The sequence below is a fragment of the Electrophorus electricus genome, chromosome 2 (assembly GCF_041902795.1).
Source record: "Electrophorus electricus isolate QZ-2024a chromosome 2, ASM4190279v1, whole genome shotgun sequence".
Taxonomy (NCBI): domain Eukaryota; kingdom Metazoa; phylum Chordata; class Actinopteri; order Gymnotiformes; family Gymnotidae; genus Electrophorus; species Electrophorus electricus.
The window spans coordinates 34,791,002-34,813,938 of NC_137498.1; the positions used below are offsets into that span (position 1 = coordinate 34,791,002).

The window sequence follows — 22,937 nt, forward strand, 5'->3', positions numbered from 1 at the left end:
AGCTTGTCTGATGACAGTTTCCCTCTTTTTGTAGTCTGTAATGATGAAACTAAATTTGGATTTCATATATTTATGGGTATGCAGCAATCCATTGTGCAAACAGCCCAAGCCTGTTTCAGGTAGAATTAGCCCAAGCCTTGCTTTATTGATTCATAATGCTACTAGCTGATGTGAGAAATTTGTTTAGCTGTACTAATAACTTACTTATAAGTAGAGATGGCACAGATTCAATATCACGTATTGGTATAGTGCCGACATCAGCAAAAAATGCTGGATCACATCAGTGAAGAAATTTTTAGGGAAACCGATCAGATACCATGACAAATGTAACAACTGTATATATATATATATATATATTTATATTCAATTACCTTGTTACACAACAACTGTAGATATGTTATTATACGAAATGGATCTGTACATGCTGTAGATTGTGTACATATATACACACATACATTGTGTATATAATCATAATACACATATATTGTACATACATTGTTAATATATTTTGTGCATATATATATATATATATATATATATATATATATATATATATATATATATATATATATATATATATATATATATATATATATATATATATATAATTTCACATATAGAGAATATCTATATTTCACATATAGAGAATATCTATATTTCTCTATGCACCCCTGTTTTCTTTTCCTCTGTTTGGACAGAGCACTCTCCACCATTTCACTGCGAGTTATACTGTGTATGACTATGTATGTGACAAATAAACCAAACTTGAAACTTGAAATCCAGCCTGAAAATAGCACAGTAGTGCTCTGAAGAACATGTGATAACAGCCAGGTTAGTTTTAGCAGGTCACATGATGACAGCTGGGTAGTTAGAGCACAGTTTATACACCAATGTAGAATTTAACTGTATTGTTTTCTTCGCAGTAACAATAAAAACCTGTGTTAAAATTAAAATAGCTACATGATTTCTATTGCTATCATTTTAATGACCCAGTTTAGGATACAGGTCACCTACCTTCTAGTAACAGAATTTAAACATACAAAATAGCATTTTAGCACTGTAGGTGATCTGTAGTACCACATATGGAGAGAAATCCTAATAGTCAACATAGTACAAATATAAATCTATGAAAAAACTGCCCAATGTAAATGTATTACAGACAGTGAAAATTATGAAGCGCTATTTCCCAAATATTAAATGATGGAATAATGCAACAGCTTTAATTTATTTCTATAATCAACAATGAATCAACACTTTCGCCTAAAATGTTTACATTTCCAAAGAAGGATTATTCCAATTTCCATTACAGTCAAAATATCTTTTAAAAGTTTTTCAGCTCCAAAGTTATATTTAACAAGATCTGTGGCACTCCTTTTCCCCCCCCCGTGTAGCACCAATAATTTCTGAAAATGAAAGATTTTGTGAATTGGGGGCCGGGGGGGGGGGGGGGTAGATTACTGTAAAACATCCAGCAATGTGCAATACACATTTGCAACACACATTTCAACTGAATACAGTGAATAGCAAATGGAGAGAATAGAATAGAATACATATACAAAGTATTGCAAAAGTGATTAAATTTAGCCCAGAGGGCCCAATGTTCAAAATCCTCTAGCCTTAAGAACTCTAGTAATTCATTTCTAAAAGGTCTCGTGAATTTCATAGAAGTTTTCACATTTTCCCCATAAGAAACTCCATGCCATGAACTGGGAGGTCTAGGCATGGAGTTGGCATGGAATGATCCACTTATAAATGTATAAATACAATTGTAATTATGCACAGAATAAGATCTCAAATGGCCAGAAACATGTTAAAACCAGCCACATACACCACTTTAAAAAGGTAAAACTACACTGGCCTCCCTGGTGATTAAGGCTGTAACCAACCTCAACGACAGAATGCATGCTCACTGCCACCAAATCCATACACATTACATCAATATTATATACAACATTAATTTCTCTACATTTACCCACTTCACTGCACCCACGGAGTCAATCTCTTTCTAACCCTTAAATCCATACCGGCTTCCCCAGCTACTAAGGCCTTAATGGCACCGTTAATGCATACTACACCACTAAGCACTGATAAATGTGTGAGTGGATAAATTCCGAACAATACAATTCCTCCGCATCAGTCACTTGTCTTCTTTGTTATTTAAGGATGTCCGGTTATTCATGATTAAGCAAAAGATGCCCCTGAAGCTTAAATTGTCTTGGCAGACTTTTTTAAAAGAGAGTGTCAGACATTCTGTTTGTCATGGCCACCATTTTATTCAAAACAAAATTAATTGGGAAGAAAAATAATCAACCAGAGGGGCTCTGTTCTTCTGCGAGTCTTGATCAGATAAAAATTTATGACCCTAGCATTTGGCATGGGGACAGAAGACATTTGTCTGGGACTTCAATTTATTTATTTATTTATTTATTTATTTATTTTTTAAACTTCAGTCCAGGTCATGTCATCCAGTTTTTTGAGCCAGAGCCCATCTACCAGTGGATTACAGATTTCCTGACCAGCAGAAGACAACAAGAGCAGTTGGAAAAACGCAAGACCCATATAGAGTCACTCAAATTCCAAGGGCACCAATATTTCACAGGAAATCAGGTGGAAGAACCTTAGCCTCTTTTCCACTATTGGGAGTATGGGTAATAACCATTCCAACTGAATTTCCACATGAACATGGCTTGGCACAGAATTCTTCTGTTCAGCAGTTTTCTCAAAAATGTTAGCTGACCATGCACATAGCCACAGGACCGATTATATGGGATGGCTTAAATGATGTAGGGATTCATGAATTGGTTCTACACGGGAGGTATGCTTCTTATTATTGCCTTCTCTTTCATTGCCAATGTTCTGCATTTGTTATGAACTATATTTTTATATGTGTAAAACAGCAAACACCAACACCAGTCCAAACAACAAATCTCATCAGATGCATACATCAACCTGATGAAGCTCAGCAGAGAATGTTCAAGGAATGTTTTTTTGAATTAAACACCTCCAGGAGGTCAGTGAGGTCTGGCATCCCAGCCTCACCATCTCAAAGCTCACTTTTAAAGCTGCACCTCTTTGCCACCAACCAACCAAAAATATCCATGATGGCCTTCCCAGCATTTAAGCCCATACCCAGACTCACTGGCACCATTAATTAATTCTGAGTGCTGCCAGTTCCACATAGATTTTACCCATTATATCAGCACGTGTTACACCACACAACAGAACCATCTTGGCCTCCCCACTGACTAAAGCCAACACCATTTATGCCTGCTACCTTTTTACCCAATGGCCCTTCACCGCTCCACCTTTGTTGTGCATTACCACAGCTAGTCCGAGCTCTCCTTAAACACAACCATATAATATGCAAGAGCACACACAGAATTCATCTAAAAGCCAAAGTCAAACCACAAATTCCAGGGATAACATGGCTGTAACAATGGTACTTTCTAACCTTAGCTATCTTAGTTACCCAACAGGTACTAATGTCAACTGCAAATATATGGTGGTGTGTAGGCAGCTGTTTAAAACAGCATACATGAAATAATACACCAATATATGCTGTGCTTTTTCTATGAGCTTTTAAAACAGGCTTTTTGTACATTTGCTGAATAAATGCTCCAAAAGAAAGGATCTTTTGGAAAAAAGAAATGCTGCATATTGTAGTCATCAAAAAATGCACTTCCTTGGCACTTTGTGATTTCAACTGCTCTTGTAACGATGTGTAACACTGTGCATTACAAACACTAAACAAGCTGTAACTAATGCCCTGTATATAGCCTTTCTATTGCAATCTATATGATGGACAGACAAAATGGAGTGGTGCCGAAGGAATATTTAAGTGTAGTCAACAATACTTTTGGTACAAGGAAGATTTGATACAGCAAGACGTAAGCACACACGAAAATGCCCCTTAGAATATTTTTTTTAAAAGACAAAATGGTGACTGATCAAAGTCACTAATTGTGTGAATCAGTATTTTAGACACTTAAGACCTTTAAAATATCCCTTAAGACTTTGAGGTAGATTTATACACCTTAAAAGATAAAATTTAACACCAGAGTTCAACTTCTATACCGTCACATCTCCAATAATTAAACAGGGGTAAAGCAATTCTAAAATCCTGTGGAAAAATGCTTCCTCAATCATGTTGAAGAGGGACTGCAGGAAAGCAGAATGGACATGGCAATGAGACTCAGTTAACTGTTCACTTTGAAATTTTTAAAAATCTGAACTTAGCAGATTGATACTGCGAGGGAAGCCTACTTTTCTAGACTGATGGCCACAAAAAGAACCATAAATTCATTTTTACTACAATAGATAGACTGGCTAACCACCCACCTCAGACCAGAATTTAAAACTTTCTCCATTAGAAACACTATGCAAGTTCAGTGTAGCACTTAGCTTGAAACACAAATGCAATTAAGAAAGAGGGGGGGGAAAAGGGAAAAAAAAACAAAAAACAAAAAAAAGCCACTTCTAGCTGTCCCCTAGACCCCATTCTACTAAAAATCTTTTAAGAAGTTTTCAGCATTGTTGAATGACACTGCTAATATTGTTAATCATTCAAAAATAAATTTCTCTACTCAGAACAGGCTTAACAGCAATTTGAGAAAGTACACCGACCAAAATTTAACAATGATGGACGGAACTCAAACATTCCATTGTTAGGAAAGATCACAGAGAAGATGATCTCAGTTTTCAGTCTGATTTCAGAGCTCATTTTAGCACAGAAGTTGCATTAAATCATCTTAAGCTAAACCATGATCCTAGTAACCTGTTTGTACTGACCTTTGCACTGTATTTGACAGTGTACCACTGTATACTGCCAATTCATCTAAAGTGACTGGGTTGGCCTAATGTATTGTTTTGAACTGGCTCCAGTCTTATCTAAGCAATATTAAATTCAGTCTCATTGGGAGAGCGCAAATCTAAACACTGTTGTCCTCTCAAAAATCTCATCCCAATTCTGAGATCTTCCAACATGATGTATTTGTTATATATAACAAGACACTTAACAATTTGACTATTATTTACTTCTCTTGGTACTGGTCCATCTTACAAGATTCCCAAATACATAATTGCCATATAAATAAGCACACAAGCTAAACATTCTTTAAATAAAGTGTACATTCTCAATAGATACCTCCCATTTTCTTTTTGTTGTAAATAAACAAAGGCTTCATAAACATTTCATAATCACAAAATTCACTTTAAATGACTTCACACATTTTCCACATCTTTGGTAACATTACCAAATGTATGTGATTTAAATCGGTTTGATTCAAATTAACTGTTTTTCATACATTTGAAGGTCCATCATGTGATTAGTTGATGAAAGGTCCCTCTTTTCAACCATGTGGTATGCTGTTGTAACTACTTTGATCAACTTGGAACTTGGAAGGTTGGCTCTAAAAATGGCTGTTTTCATTTAGCACCTTACACCTGAATGCATCCATTCATTCAATGACTTTTTTTTTTTTTTTCATCCACTTTATGCCTTTGCATGGAGAAAGAATGTGAGGGACTAATTATGAGCTCCCTTTCTTAGGATGGTTATCATCAAGGTCATTCACTTCAAGTTGCGCTGGAGTGAATTGAGTTTATTATTTCTTGCTGTTTCATTACAAAAAGGGACCTACAACTAAACAACAACAACCCAACCAAACAATCAAATGTTCTGGGAGAGAAAAACCCTTTAGAAACAAACAGTAGACTATTGTTTTAGATCTGCACAACTAATTACACACCTCACTGAAATTGCACTCACAGAGTACACATGGAATGGCCAATTTATTATGGACACCTGCTGTTCCATGACTGATGTTTCCCTGTATGAAAATTGGACACATGACTCAAGGGTGCAGCATTGAATCAGGTGAGCCACTTTTCCATGGACCAGTTTAAATGTGAATCCACATTAGAATGGGGGGGGGGGGGGTGGGAGAAATCAAGTGCACCGAGTGACCAGGCATGGTATTTGGTGCAAGCCTAGTCTGGGCCAGTATTTCAAAAATGTCCAAGCGTGTGAGGTTCCCTCGTGCAACATTGTGATTGAGGAAAAACATCCAGCAAAGGGGGATCCCATGGACATAACTCATTGACGAAAGGGGTCAAATGAGCATGCCAAGAATCTGCAGTCTTGCAAACTTTGCTGCAAGAGGTATGAATTGATGACCCACTTCCTGTCAGGAGTCAACAGTTTGGACTGTAAGATCCTGGGTCCTCCAATACCTCTGGATGGATGTTAGGACAGTAGGGCTTACCTAAGCATTGTGGCCAACCAAGTTCATGTCTTCATGGCAGGAGGGCACTTTCAGCAGGACAATGCACCATGCAACAAGGGTTGTTCCTGGAACCAATCCATGACTGCAGGTTTTCCCTCACTTCCCTGGCCTTCACAATCCACAAATTTTAATTGAGAGCACATCTAGGATGAGGCAGAATGTCTGTACCTCCATCTAATTTGCAGCAACTGTAAGAAGCCATCCTGTTTGTATGGAGCAAGATTTCTGAAGTAAAATCAACACCTACTGGAATCTATGCCATCATGATTTGCAGCAGTTCTGAAGGCCAAAGGATGTTTGCTTAACACACTAATTGATGGGTGTCTAATAAAAGGGGCCATTCAGTGTATATTCCCAATAATGCAGTCCATAGATTTGCTTAGGCACTGCAAGATGATAAGAAATAAAAGTATATATATATATATATATATATATATATATATATATATATATATATATATATATATAAATAATGTATTTAACACACATTGCTGGCTAAAAAAAAAAAGGCTCATTAATTTTGTTGGACTGCCTTTAGCTTTGATTATGGCACGCATTCGTTGTGGCATCATTTCCACAAGCTTTTTGCAATGTCACAATATTTATTTCTGTCCACATTTGCATTAGTTCCCCCCCCCAAAGATCTTGTATTCATGATGGGAGTTTTGGACCACTGCACAAAGTCTTCTCCAGAACATCCCAAAGATTCTTAATGGGGTTCAGGTCTGGACTCTGGTGGCCAATCCATGTGTGAAAATGATGCCTTATGTTCCCTGAACCACTCTTTGCCAGGATTCATCGGGTTCAAATTGTGATTGTCATTTTGGAATATACCTGTGCCAGCAGGGAAGAAAAAGAATCCATTGATGGAATAACCTGGTCGTTCAGTATATTCAGGTAGTCAGCTGACTTCATTCTTTTGGCACATAACACTGCTGAATCTAGAGCTGACCAACTGCAGCAACCCCAGATCATAGCACTGTCCCCACAGGCTTGTACAGTAGGCACTAGGCATGATGAGTGCATCACTTCAGCTGCCTCTCTTATCCTGATGGGCCCCATCACTCCAAATCAGGGTAAATCAAACCACATGACCATCTTCCATTGCTCCAGAGTCCAAGCTTTGTGCTCCCTAGCAAATTGAAGCAGTTTTTGCCGGTTAGCCTCATGGACAAATGGTTTTCTTAAGGCTACACAACTGTTTAGTCCCAATCCCTCGGGTTCCCTTCCATTGTGCGTTTGAAAATGCCCTTACTTTCACTATTGTTTTTATACAATTTGAGTTCACCACACATTTAAGCGATTGCCGATCACGCTCATTCAAGATTTTTTTTCTGACCACATTCCTTCCTCGAAGATGATGCTTCCCCACTGTCCTTCCACTTTTAATGTGTTGGACAGTTTTTAAGCCAATTTTAGCAGTTTCAGTAATCACCTTAGATGTTTTCTCTGCTTGATGCATGCCAATAATTTGAACCTTCTGAAACAGATTAACATCTTTTCCACAACCACAGGATGTGTCTTTTGACATGGTTGTTTAACAAATGAGAAGCTACTCACTGCATCAGTAAGGGTTAAATAACTTGTTGCCAGCTCAAACACCCATGCAGTAATTATCCAATGGGAGGCTCTTGCATGGCAGTATGAACCTACCATAGACAAGGCTGATAGGCAGATACCCTCTTTCTGATAACAGAGCCAGAAATCCATTAGGCCATGTTCGAGTTCCGTGATGTCTTTCTCCATGAACTGCTGAAGCATGACCGAACCAGAACAGGCATTGCAATGCAATTTACAAACCTCAGAATATATTGTTCAAATGCAATATGGGGGTTTTCATCATCCCTGAACAGCAGGGGGTGTGTGGAATGAACAAACAAAAACAAAAAGCTACAGGGAACAATAAACTATCCTTGCAGGATGCAATGTGAATTTAATTAGAACTAAACATGTTGCAATCTGTTTGGAAATGCAACTAGATCAAACAAATCAGAATAAAATTGGTCCAAAAATCACACCTTACAAGTGACTTGGGAGACAAGTTCCCAAATGCCAACTAATGAATTAATCCAATATACAGATATGCAAAATACATCAGTGTGTCATGTCAGTCACTGTATATAGTGTTCTGATATATAATTGGACAGGTTCTACTAGCTTCTCAAAATTAAATTGCCATTCATGCTATATTCAAAGCTAATCTGGGATAACAGTACACCTTTACAAATTAAAAATTCTTTTACCACAAAAAGGTCAAAATGTTTCAATTCTAACACATTCTTTAGCACACACCTGTCTTCACAAGCTAGCAAACAATTCTCTTGATTCAAGTTGTCAATGAATCCTTTAACAATTAGCACACAATGAGCCTATTTAAGGCCTTGTGCATGTTCACACTGCCTGAACACTTTATATATAGTAAATTGACTCATTTTAAAATCAGTAGAAATACATTTAAAACAAACAAACAAAAAAACAGACAACCTCAAACATCATAATAAGTTATATCTTAATGTTGAAGTCACAACTTCTGTATATCCACTCCCCCTTTTTTGGCCTTCTCCATCAGTGTGTACATGTGGATCTGTCGGGCTTTAAGGACATTGACTCCTCTTGTTATGTGTGATGGAAAATGATACGAAACTATGCATTATGTGATTCATATAAAAATCACACTGATCCTTTTGTTCTTAAATTAATAATGCTGTTTGCACATTTGTATCCGCCTGTTGCTGATTAAGTTGAACATGTATCAGGAACTGTTAACATCAAGGTCAACTTGACACACAACCCACACTATTTGGAGTCAGTTTGGGTTGGTTTGTGGAAAAAACCAAGCCGAGAGCTGATTGGCTTATAGCCACAGCAACAAAGGAAAGAAGAGATGCTTAAGAAAAGATGATTGGTTAAAGACAGCACAGGAGTAGTATAACTAGCCACGGTTTTGTATACTCGGGGCTCCCTACCTGAGGAGAGCCAAACATTTATTTTATTCTTTTTCTTATTAAATTACTCTCTTAATCACATCTGACTTGCTGTTTGTTCAAAATTCCACAACATTATGAAACTGGTGAGTTACCCTTAACGAACTCTTTTTATAAGGATTTACATTTATGGCATTAAGCTGATGCTTTTATCCAAAGCAACTTACAATTATGACAACTTGAGGGTTAAGGGTCTTGCTCAGGGGCCCAACAGTAGCAACTTGGCAGTGGTGGGGCTTGAACCAGCAACCTTCCAATTACAAGTCAAGTACCTTAACCACTGATGGTTTTCTATCAGGTTTCCAGTTCCCAGTCGCCATGCTTCTGTTAATAGGCCCGGTGTTGCTATGACAAGCTGTTGCCACACAGAATCCCTACTCCTTGAAGATCTCGACTTGTCATTGTGCAACATTAGCTATTGTTTTTTGCAGAATATAGCACCAACATTACCTAGTGTGTTTACTGTCTTTCCAATACCAAAGTGAATGTAGATGTTGCAGCACTTATGGCATTGTTAAATTAATCACCAGCACAGATACTTGGCATGAGGATGTACTGGCGATTGTTAAATTAATGCCAAAGTGACATGATGTTTGTGATCTGTGCAGTTCTGAAATATGCTCTTTTCCTCCAGTTGAGGCTGATGGATGTAGAATGTATTTACCGGATCAGAGAATTTTACTAGGGCACTTCCCCCATTGGTTATATATAGAATAATTTGATCAGTTTTGTTGGGTAGTGCTGCTGGTCTTATGTTTAAAGTAATGAATATCTAAGTCTTGGGCATTCTCCTATGGACACTGCTTCCTCGTCCTCTTCTAAGAAACCTGCTAAAAGTCTACACATGCATAAAACCAATTATATATAAAGGATCATATGCTGAGACAACCAAAGACCTAAAGTCCTGGGTATTCTAAAAGGGTGATGGTTTCCTTTTCTGGCAAAATGATTGATACTGTTCAGTCTGATATGGGTTTTTCACTGAAAAGCAATGTCTTGTTGTTCTTATATGGTCAAGTAATTATTAAATGTTGGCTGCATGAGTTTCGGTGTTTCTCTAGACTAATGGGGCTTGAACTGGCAACCTTCTGATTACTAGTCAAGTGCCTTAACCACTGAGCCTCATCACACTCTGCATAGCATAGCTTTTATTAATTCACTTCCCTCCACACACAAGACTTTCTCCAGAATGGTAATGAAGGGCAGACACAAGATACCAGGCATGTACTGCATTTTGTGGCGCATTAAATACTGATCACATGGACCAATTTTCTGAGTTGCTAAATCAGACATGTCATAGGATCAGACATTATGACAAAAGTACAAGGAATTAAAAGGGAGTATTCTTGCAGAAGGCCAAATATGCATACACACAAAGTAGTTTTAGTTTTGCTTCTTTTTTTTTTTTTTAACATTACCAAATTGCAGCCCTTTCCCCATTAAATTCTAGATCAAGATTACTTTTTACATTTTCCAAACCTTCAATATTCAGTTTTGCTACTATTTGTAAAGATCACTGTACCGTGGAAAATTACATGAAACATGATATTCTCTGGGGAGACTCCATTACACCAGAAAATATTTACAAACAGATTCAAAATAGTGCCATCTATGGTCATTTTTTCTGGCATCAACATGCAATTTGCAGCTAAATATTTAACCATTTGATCGATAAGCATAGATCTAATTTATTTTCTGCGATATGCAAATGCATGCAGGTGTAGGAAGGTCAGACATCATTCAACCATAAAGTTAAATGAAAAACAAAAACAAGAAAATACAGACAGAAACTAAAAGACGGAGATGTGGGATACCAATCACATGTCCTCTGCCAATGCCAGGACAGAACATGCATTGCGGGTTGTCAGATCATTAGTGGCTAATGCAAAGTACAAGTGTGAATGGGGTACCATGATTCTCGAAGACGCATTGTAATCTGATCACTCAAAAATACTTTTCAGAGGTGGTTTGGGATATCAGGCTACATTACATCTTTAGTGCAAACAGTAACGTGTCTTGATGCATCATGATGTAGTCCTCTACAGCAATGAAGTACTGCCCATATCAACCATGTCTTTGCCCTAGCTGGAAAATACATAATTATTGGCAAGACAAGCTAATGGATGGCTAAACGCAGTTTTTCATGGTTTCTTTCAGTGTCTCCTCTCTCATTCATTCATAAATCAAATCTTGTAATGGTGCATTCTCTAACATGAGCAAGAATTTGGAGGACATTTCTGCCTGAAAACAAGCGCACCAGAAGTGACGTATTAAATGTGCATGGCACCTCCTTCAGCAGGAATTATGTTAGAAATCTAGTCCCTTGTGATTAGGTCATCCAAAATGCATGTTAATGCCAGATGTGAACAGAGCCAGAGAAATCTTCAATTCGTAAGCTATAAGCATCAAAAAGCAACAAACAGCTGCAGCAACTGTGGTGGGGACCATCAGACATGATTCTACAATTAACTTGTAGCTGTGAATGAAGAAACAGAACTCCTTCAGTTCTTTAGAATAATCTGAAAACAGTGTCATCCTGTAGATGGGTAATTTCTCTGTAATGGGGCGGGGGGGGGGGGGTGCTGTTGCACTGGTGATGAGAAAGAGGCTAAAGAACCTTTACATTCTCTGATTGGGTGCTGAGCCTATCAAATTAGTTTGCGAGAGCTGTGGTAGCTAGGCTCATTTGCTTTTTCACAATTCTGGGTCTTCCAAATTTCTTTTTTCTGATTGCCAATTCATGCTATTCTCACCTTCTCACTTTATATAAGGAGTCATTTCCTTTCATGTATGTGCAGAATGCAAGTGTGTACACAGTCAGCTACAGTCTTCATAGCATGTTCAATTGCAACTCATCAGTGGCAGTGAGGTGACCATGAGTTGGTTTGCCAATTTGTTAAAAGCTATACTGATCTTATATAAAACTAGTTTAAGTAATTTATATACAGTCTGCACAAGATATGTATGACCATAAAACATGTAAAACTTGCAAAACATGTTGGGCTCCATGAATCCATAGAAAATTATTTCTTTGGATGCACTGGTAATTGTGCTTAACTTGTCATTAAAAGTTGACAATTAAAACAGTCATTATGCAAAATACAGCACTTATTGCTAGTCTCTCCGAATTTGTCTGATCTCTGAAGTGACCAAGTTAGCAGTTCACCAGTTTCGTTCTTTTCCCCTTTCCACTTCCATGGATAGTTCATAGTATGACCAAACTCAACACCTGTAATATTCCTCAAGTAACTTTTTGGATAAACATCCTAAGCTCAAATCAGACTAAAGGTTTGTTATTTACCATTTTTCCAATTACAAACTTAAATGCTAAAGTTTAGTTTTTTTTTTTTCCATAACTGTTCTAAACTGGCACGTTTGTCGAAAGGCATCACTGCTTGTGACCAACAAGATGCAATTTGATTTAGATACAAGACATCTGCATTATGTAAATTACCATACTGGTTGTCATGTTGCAAAACGTATGATCTGTAAACTTTGCCTCTCTTAGTTACAGCTGTCAGAAATGTCCTGCATATAAATGGAATGTATGTATCTAAATGATGCACTTGGCAGAGGTACACATTTGCAGAAACAAACTCTATGCAGATCTGAACTTCCCGTATAAAGAAGCAGGAAATTCACACAGTGCGTTGATCTTGAGTTCAGTGTGTATGCCCAAATTCTGCATTTCTCAGTATGTAGTTAAAAACAAGTCCAGATCCAAAAAAGGAAGACTAGACCAGCGTTTGTCCGATTTTGTAAAAATTAAGGGCTCTTATTTTGAACTTCTAAATTTTTGCTTTGCTCCTCTAAGCCTTCCACATGATTAACAGCAATACAGATCAGTTTCTGTGCACCTTCTTGTTAGAATTCCCTACAAGGAGAATTTTTCATGTAAATAGATTAATACTAATAATAGTCTAATAATCATGTCTAATTTTATGTATGCAAGCGACCACAGCAAATATAGTTTAAACTAGCTACAGGATACTGAACAATTCCATCATGACTGAACATCTTGTTTTTGCTATATCATTTACATATTTTCTATTTAGTCATATTCTTTGCCATCTATATACGGTCAGGTAAAACCTGAATAAAAAGTGTGATGGTTCTCAGCATCTTTGTCACTTATTCTGAGAATCGTGCCCCAGGGCCATGAGGAAGGACAACCAGAAATGCAGACGTTGGAAAAATTCAGTTTTCCCTTCTGGTCCCCTTACACTTGGGCCATGAAAAACTGCTGTTTTTCCATTAGTAATTGAAACAGCGTTTAGTGTTAAAATATTCTTCTTAGCACATCTGGCCATTATTGTGTAAGCCTCTTGCAAACTTGGGAACTGTCATTTTGTATTACATGTCTCATGCATGCCACTCTCCCCCATTTGTGTTTAAAAAAACCACAAATATATTAGCCTACTTAAACTAGAACATATTTACAAATCAATTAAATGATTCATTCATTCAGTTTTATTCATCTTTCATTTTAGCCACTAACTTTATCCAAGTACTCAAAAAAGTTTTTATGCAGTACTAACCTATGACCGGTTCCCTGTTGGTTGTCCTCAGGTAGTCCCAGAGTTCAGTACAAGTAGGTGAGGTCTGAGAAACTGTGACAGAGGACAAATTAGGAGACCTACACAAGGCAATGGGGAGAAAGGGGCACATAAGAGTACCTCCTTATAGAGGCATTACTGCTCTGAAATGCAGTATTCTGCCTTTGATCAGATAGTCCCATCTCATTTTCTTTGCTTTCATTACAGTTGGCAGCAGACTGAGAACATCAAGAAAGTCTTAAATTTGTACAATGAAGATAAGCCTCAGGTTAGGCTATTTGCCAAAATTTCAAAGTTAGACTTCAAAAGGATGCTAGTACAAAATTATGTTGGAAGAATCCAGAAGAGAAACCTGAAATCACTTGACCCATAATCAAAAATCATTGTCTTGATAAAAGCAAACAGAACAACATAACCATGCTGAATCATACTGAAAGTGTCCTTCCACACATGCACACACCTGTCTGTGTCTCGTTCTTCACATGAGCAGGAGATTGTGAAGATTCCCCTGTTTCTTGTGCCAGTTTTTGGCTCTGCTTTTGAGTAAAGCTCATGTCTTGATGTTGAGGATGTTTCAACATTGGGCATAATTCTTCAGCTTCTGTTGGGTTGGGGCAGGGATGCACTGCTTGGTTAAGATACTTGTCCTTTTGTGTGTGTGATGCAGGAAGTGGTGAGGACGCTGAAGTTAGGCTTAACTGTGCTGCGGCTTGCACTGAAGATTTAACAGGATGTTCAATGGCACAGTCTGAATTTGCAGAATTTTTTTCTTTTGGTGACTCTACATGTTTTGGTACAAGGCTGGCCGATTGTGAATCTGTTTTTTTAGCCATCTTGCTAGCTTCTGTATATATTGCATCAAGCTTGATCTGATCCGTGTGATATGATGTAGGATCAATTTCTTCTTTAACAGACTCTGAAGAATTATTCTGGGAATTCTTCTCATAACTGGGGACTGAATATAAAAAAAAAAAAAAAAAAAGATACATGAAGTAAGAAAAAAGAAACCATACCTGTGTTTAAATATGTAATTAGTACAGTTTACATGAAAAATAAATGAGGAAAAGCATTCGTTCTCGATTACCATTAACCTTTAGTCCCACCCATTTTGAATCAAGACAGATTTGTTTTGAAACTTCCTGTTTACATTGTCACCTATCAGAAAAGGCTGACAAAACAAGTCAAATGTAGGAGCACTGAGAATATCTTCTGCAATTAGCTAATGCTCTAACTACAACATCCTTATGATTACCATTAGGTTTGATAGGAGAAAACAGCCAGAAATAATTTATTTGAAATAAGTGAAATCATAGAAATAAGACATTTATGATTGTACGAAAACATTTCATAAATGTTGCAAACCTCCAACTTGGAGATGCTATAATCAAATCATCTCCAACAGTGATTTGATCCAACAGAATTTAATTACTAATATTAGCAAGTGAACCAAATACATCAACCCAAACATTACATAGAACAATGGGTTATGGGTCTGCAGTTGGATACTAATGGATTTTACTCAACCCCGGCAAAGAAAATGAGCTAAGCAAAATAGCGAAGCAAATAATTGAAGTCCATTGTAACCACTACTTTAGGCCAGTCCCCTAAATAACACTTTAGACTGCCATTTACTGTTTTGATTCAGAATCTATGCCCAACTCAAACAGCTGTGGGAGTTATTGACAGCTGGCGAGTTTAAACCTTTCTGTGCTGCCTACACAATAATAAAGATAAAATGTAAGGATCACCGCTGTGTAACAAGTTAAATCCAGTTAATATTACATAACGATACCTATTTAACATTATATACATTGTTAGCTAATTAAATGTACAGGAACCCACTAGCTATACACGATAGCTATACTAACAATATAGTTGGATACTCATAAAACTCATGATTTTACATTTAATAGCAGTTCACTCATTCATAACATCCCTTTACAACAAACACAGGAAACATATTTAAAAACCAGCCCCCTCCTATACCGCTTGCCCAACTCTGCACCATCGCTGCAATAGCAGCTTCGTGTGAGACACACAGGCCAGGTAGGGGTAGTAGGGGGGGTTGTTCAATGAGGAGGTCAGGGTTCAGAGTCTTAATTCTATCAACTTGAAAATAGTTTTTGCAGAGTTGGATGTCTGTGTATGTGCTTTTTGAGGTGTGATGTCTGTGAATGTCCTTTTACGGGGTGCGATGCCCTCCTTTTAGGGGTTATTAAAGCAGCAGCCCTAATCCACAATGTGCGCGGTTAAAAAACTAAAAGTATAAATCGTCTCTCACCCAGTTTGTCACCTGGAGCAACAGAAGGCTTTAATTCTCCCAGGCCTTTTTCCTTAAAGATCAACTGTAGAGTATTCATAGCTACAACAGAACAAAGGAAGTTACATTTTTCCTACTTGTAACAGATCCCTTAGACTTAAACATGCACATAAACTTATGTAATTTATGTTCCAAATATCCTTCATGAAGTTCTCATGCATTCTTTATACTTCACGTATTAATACAAGTCTTGGAAAGTAGCCACTTACCAGTTTTAAAGGTGCTTATCTCAACTTCACAAAATTTCACATAGTTCAGTTCCACTTCCTTAAATGATAGAGTGCAAGATAATTAAAAAAAACCAACAAAAAAAAACCCCCACACAATTCAACACATGGAAAATTTGCTTCAACAATGACAGGAAACCCACTATGATTTTGAGTTAGAGATTTTGCAAATAAGGGATTCTGAGACTAGGAGTAGTACCTCTGCAGAGGTCTGCTGTCCCAAAAACTTAAAACAATATTGATCTGATACCTGCAAAGCCCCAGAACTGACTCTCTGAGCCTGCTCTGCCAGATCTGTGATCAGTGACCTCTTCTCAATATCCTCCTTGCTCAAGGAACCAGGGTGGGCTACATTCTGTTCAAAAACACAACCAACATGGTAATAAATAAACCACATCAGCATAAGTTTTCCATAGTCATAATCTTTAGCTGATCATTCAAAACTGAAATACTCACAAGGTAGGCAAGCACATGTGCAAAAGTCAAAACATGGGCTGTGGCATCCCTTTCTGGAAATTTGCTTTCACACAGTAAACAAAGATAACCACATTTGGGATCAGGTTGTGCTGTGCTGTACTTCACCATGAACTGCAGACCTGGATTAAAGTTTACACACACACACACACACACACACACACACACACACACACACACACACACACACACACACACACACACACACACACACACACACACACACACACACACACACACACACACACACACACACACACACACACACACACACACACACACACACACACACACACACACACACACCTTGCAGGAATGTCTCATTTACTCCAAAAATATAAAATGGAATTTTTAGTTAACAGAAGCTTTAACACAAACAATTCTAAATAAGTTCTGAAATTTTTTAGAAGCATGCTCAAACAATAAATGTTTACTGTTCTCCAAGTATTTGAAGAGGACTATAATACCAGACATCTCATTAGCATCACCAAATATAATCTCCATGAAGTTCCATCACAGCCAATCATTATAAGCAATACTCACCAAGCAGAGGAGACTTCCTGTCACAGCTTTTGGAGTAAACCAGTAATGTCACAGGCCTCTGAACTATGAAAACACACAGGTCATAGTATTAGATTATGATGGCATTATGAAGGTCATATTACAACTGCTGTGTATTGATTTTGCACATCAAACCCTCTTCTGTCTGCTGGTTATTTTGAAATTATTAGGCACATAGATGTTTCAGTATACAAACTGGTAGGATGATCCATTTTAGTGGGGTAGCAGGTTTTTGGTAATGCTCAATGGTTATCAGACATCAAGCAAGTCAAATGGATAGCTAATTAACAAAAATCTATTGGGCCAAAATATCAGCTTCACTTTCCTGTCACATTCCCCCATGGCTTGATGGTACCAGTTTTGTTCTGAGCACGAGTTTGTTGCCAACCTAGTCTGCTGCCCACCAGTTATTTTGACCCTCACTGCATAACATTCCTTTACATCTAAGTGCGACATTGTCCAGTCAACAACTTGATAGGGTTTAATGCTATATCCTTCAGCAGCAGTAAGTTTGTTACGATTGGCTCTTAAATTATTAGTACACAACATAATACTCCCCCAGTGTTATAGAGAGATAGAGAGATAACATCTCAAAGAGTTGTACTTCATCAGAAAAGTACAGATACTAACCTTCAACACATTGTCTCAGTTTAGAAGAATGCATCTGAATTACTGCCAAAACTAAAGAAAGAGTGGGGGAACCAATTAACAGAAGTAAATTGGCACAAGAGAGAACATGGCCCTTTACTCCAAACAAAACCAATTTCATTTTGTCTTACTTTTCTTGTATGCCATGTTCCTTATCTCCTGACTCAGCTGACCTGGTATCTCACACACCTGGGCAGGATACTCAGTATAAGTGTATGTGTAAGCAAGTGTGCAGTCAGCAGGCAAGTGCCTCAAGAAACACTCACCTGCAGTACCTTCTTGTCCTTTCCCTGGCTCATACCTGCTTCTTGCGCAAGCTCTCTCATGTGGTCCAAATTTTGAGAAACAAGGTACACAAGGTCTGGATTTGTGTATTTCTATTAAAATATCCAAAATCTTAATCAGATAAATTGCTAATTTTATAATCTTTGCTCAAATGAAAATCTTAGGGGTAACGTATGCTTCTACACACACACAACAAAAAAAAAAAGTTCCATTCTAAGCAAGATGATTAAAGACAATGCTCACAAAGACACTGAAATAGTGTTGCAGAGAGGAAAGATGGGCACAGACAGAGGATACTGGGATGTTGAGCTCACACGCATGGCACAGATAGATGGGTGGGTTAAAACACTGACTGTGCCTGTCTACAAACACAGTGAGCAGTTGTAGACCTGAGAGACACACACACAAAAAAAAAAAAAATACAATGCATTGAAAATTTAAGAAAGTACTTGAGTCTTGGTTTAGAGAACAGATTTTAGAAAATGCTATTTATTTAAATGCTATTGTAGTATAACTGTTAGAGATGTAGTACATTCTCACCTATTAGCGGGGATGGTGATGTCCTTCCATGTCTACATGACATATATTTGTACAGTTTAATCACCGAGAGGACTCCTAAGTCCGAGAGACCACCACCACGTTTATGAGGGTGACCTCCTTTAGAAAGACACACACACACACACACACACACACACACACACACACACACACACACACGTGTGTGTGTAATTTTAGATACTTTTAACAAATACATACCATGGTACAAGCCTAGAGAGACAAGAAAGAAAACAGTGAACTCACTGGAATAAATCCATAAATAAATCTTAAAAATCACTAAGCTACACTCACTATCCACATCACCGTTTGCTTATCCTTAAAAACAATTCCTATAAAATTCCCTTCATGACCCCTGTAGCAGATTTTTTTCAAAGTTACAAAATCGCATAAATCCCTAAATTGCCATTTGGTCACATGAGTACTTTTTTAAAGTTTGGTTCACAAGCCCAGGAGAGATAGTGGTCTTGTCTGCCTCACTCCCAGGGGTATGTGAGCTGTACATTATAGATAGTAGCTTGCACTGACCTTGTCCTTGATTAACTAGTAAGGCCACATATAAGAGGACAAAACGCTGTTCTGCTAATCACAATAAAAGTCTCTTAATCGGTCACACACCCATTCACTCGCTCCCACAAACACTCAAAAATAATAATTCAGCTTCCTCAGTAAATTAAGATTATTCTGAGTCAAGATAATGATTAAAATTCAAATTTGATGCAAGACTCTAGCCTGGTCTTAATAATTGTTGGGGGAAAGTGTTCTGCAAATCAATCACGTACCAAACAAAGGATGAGAGAATATAAAATGAAAAGATGCTTTTCACAACATGGAGATTAATAAAAGACAACCATTCTAAATCAACAACGTATACATTGTAGGTACAAGTGTAACATTCCTCTTTAATGTAAACATTTACTTTCAGATATTACCTTTGCCAAACAGCTCGACAAGTCTCTGCAGTCAGATTGTTGCCATATAGATGAGAAAACAGAAGAAGTATATACACATCTGTATATGGATGACATACAGTAGCATGTATATGCAAGCAAGCATAGGTACCCCAAACATCTCTCGCATGCAAAAACGAACCTGATTGTGTTCCCTTCCTTCAATATGCATCTTGTAATGTTCAATGGAGGTTAAAGCCTCGTCACATTCCTGTGACAAAAATCCACGGAATGATTAAACGTCGTCATCACGCCTGTTAAGATATTACCCTGGACCATTTAAAATCTTAATTTCAGACAAATAGGATGTGAAAAGCTCTCAAATCAAACACCAAATGCTTGATACATTGGCATTTTGCCATTTGAACCACGTCTCTAGAAGTGACTGAGCTCACAAAGCAAACAAAAACCATGCACATCTAAAACATGTAGGGACAGTAAGAGCACACAGTGTGGTAGGACACCTCTGCCAAAAAGTGGCCTACCTGATCAATTTCAGTAGCCAAGAACAGTGAGCACTGATGTGTCAAACATGCTTCATAATGTATCTGTACTTACCACGCATAAAATCCTGCATGATGACAGATCATCTTTATCTTGTCCAACAGAATGCACTAGGTGGAAAGAACATACAAAATTTCACAGGCATTTCTCTCCACATCTTTTCACTGTAACACAGCCATTCCTCAATTACCCCTCATTCTTGCGAAGCATTCAGCCACGCTCCTGAAATTTGAGCTCACTGAAAGTTTCACAAAACACTGAGGGTAATGGGGTGTGTGTGCACCAATAGTGCAGTTCCTTCGCCACTACTGTGCGGTACAGTGGCTTGACAGCATGAATCCATGACTGCATTTGCTACACCTAACCTATGGTCGATCTCAGGTGCTCTCTTCCCATCAGTTGTGAATATTACCCTGTGGTGGAACAACAAAATTCTAGACTGTTTGCCTGTAAATAAGCAAACTAAATCAAAGCAAAATGAGTTTGTATAGCTTTTATGAATAAAGAGCAGCCAGGGAGAATACTCAGCAGATGCCTGCCAAGCAAGCAGGAAGCATCTCCAAATTTACAGTCAAACTAACAGCTTAAATAGTTCTTTGATAGCACTTAAATATGATTGGCTTGTTAGTAAGTACAATAAATCACATTCATTATTCTTCAGCCTCCTCATATTGCATCATGTAATGATTAATGAATAAACATGCTTGTGCTTGAATGACTACAATACTGTGGAGAAGAAAAAATAAATACTTTTTTTTTTTTTTTTTTTTTTTAATCACACACACACACACCTTAAACTTCTCACCTTCTAACTGGAGGGAGCATGCCATCCTTTTTTGGGAGAGAACCATGGTCTCAGACTTGGATGTGCTTTTTAAATGAGAGGGCCAGAAGGCCAACATTGTCTGCAATAATAAAGCCTCCTGGTTCCCTCACCAGAAGCCCTCCTATCTTTATTTATACCTTACCATCCTGTCCATGAGTATTACAAACAGGAGAGGAGACAAGGCACCCCCTTGGCAGAGACCAACGCGTAAAATGGACAAGCATGACTCAACACCGAGAATGCAGAAAGAACTCTGAGTTTTAAATGGACCGCATTAGTGGACCTACACCACATACTCCTGCAGCACCTCAGACAGAATGTCTCTAGACACATGGTCATAAGCCTTCTCCAGATCCAAAACACACATGTATATTGGAATGACAAACTCCCATGTGTTCTCATCCATCTGGGAGAGGGTAAAGGGCTGTTCCACCATTCCACAGCCACAATGGAATCTTGCACTGTCCCTCCTGAGTCTAATGCTCAACAACTAGACAAAGTCTTTTTCCCAGTGCCCTGGCACAGACATTGCCAGGGAGGCTGAGAAATGTGATCCCTCTATAGTTTGCACAGGGTTAAATGGCTCAGGATCATTGGATATCACCATATCTAAGGCTAGTAGGCAAAATCATATGCAAGTCATACACTACAAGGACAATACTATACCATAAGTCAATAATCATTTAAAGAAAGCCTGCAATATATTACATATAAGACATAGCATTTAGCTTCAACACACTGCATCTAATTTTGCAAAATCGCTCACATAAACCTAACTTGTAAAATCTACATCCCTCAATTCATAGAAATCAATATGAACATCATTAAGTCCTCAAACTATGAAAATCATCAACACAATCTAAATGGTTGTCTGAGAACAACTGTGCAAGACATTCATTTCCTGAAGTTATATAGTCACTAACAAATGAACAAATAGATCAGTATTAAACTGGTAAATTGTTTGTAGATCAAGTTAGCATTCAGTGGTAAATAATAAGACCGAGGCTTCAAACTAAAATCATGTTTACACATTTCATGCAAATTACATATTAATCCAGACATCTAGGCATCAGTGAAGTTTTACTGGGGCAATTTTCTCAATTCATGAAACACAGATTAGAGGTTCAGTCACTTATTTAATCTCCAAAAATGCTCATATGCAAGAGAGAAGTTGCCAATTAAATCTCCTCCACTCAATGTACATCCGATCTAGACAGGAGTCTGTGCCACCCGTCACCTGTCTTTGCCCTACTCAGGAACCATGAGTCCAGTTAGAAATTCACCAAACATGCAACAGAATTGATCTTCAGATTCTCGATTTTCATTTGTACATATGGAAGAAATTCTAATGATCATATTTTAATCAAAGTATTAGCCAACTTTTCTGGTATGCGATTATCATAAAATGGACAGCATCACGGGGGGGGGGGGGGGGGGGGGAGAGATGGAGTGATGGTATGGGAGAGGACAGAGAGAGAAGAATGAAACCTTTTCTTCCTACAGCCATTTTTTGGGAACCTGAGGTCTCTTGCCAACAAGGTGGATGAATCATCAGCTTTAGGAACAACCAGTGCAAGGAGTGTAGTGTACTCCTGGGCAGCATTGGAATATATATATATATATATAGATAGAGCCAGCACAAGTGAATTACCTGGCTTCTCACTAGTTCGAACTCCAAATGGTGTAATCCCCGTCATGTAACTGAAGCAATGCATATGAACTCCTGATATTGAAATTGTAGCAGGAGGTTTGAGACCTTATTA

At 37.9% G+C, this 22,937-nt stretch overlaps 1 protein-coding gene across 11 annotated transcripts in view; it reads right to left on the minus strand.

Moving 5' to 3' along the window:
* si:ch211-199g17.2 (uncharacterized) overlaps positions 1-22,937 on the minus strand; it is a 63,947-nt gene that overhangs the window by 26,888 nt on the left and 14,122 nt on the right. For all 11 annotated transcript variants that reach the window (XM_081700615.1, XM_081700610.1, XM_081700607.1 and 8 more), the window contains 15 exons: positions 20,403-20,458; positions 19,987-20,055; positions 19,827-19,851; positions 18,880-18,996; positions 18,583-18,728; positions 18,321-18,431; positions 18,186-18,243; positions 18,037-18,087; positions 17,389-17,451; positions 16,828-16,967; positions 16,622-16,726; positions 16,354-16,411; positions 16,106-16,186; positions 14,285-14,779; positions 13,807-13,878 (listed from right to left, as the gene is read on the minus strand). In XM_081700615.1, coding sequence (XP_081556741.1) covers positions 13,807-13,878; positions 14,285-14,779; positions 16,106-16,186; positions 16,354-16,411; positions 16,622-16,726; positions 16,828-16,967; positions 17,389-17,451; positions 18,037-18,087; positions 18,186-18,243; positions 18,321-18,431; positions 18,583-18,728; positions 18,880-18,996; positions 19,827-19,851; positions 19,987-20,055; positions 20,403-20,458 — 1,647 coding nt within the window. The remainder of the gene's footprint in view (positions 1-13,806; positions 13,879-14,284; positions 14,780-16,105; positions 16,187-16,353; positions 16,412-16,621; positions 16,727-16,827; positions 16,968-17,388; positions 17,452-18,036; positions 18,088-18,185; positions 18,244-18,320; positions 18,432-18,582; positions 18,729-18,879; positions 18,997-19,826; positions 19,852-19,986; positions 20,056-20,402; positions 20,459-22,937) is intronic.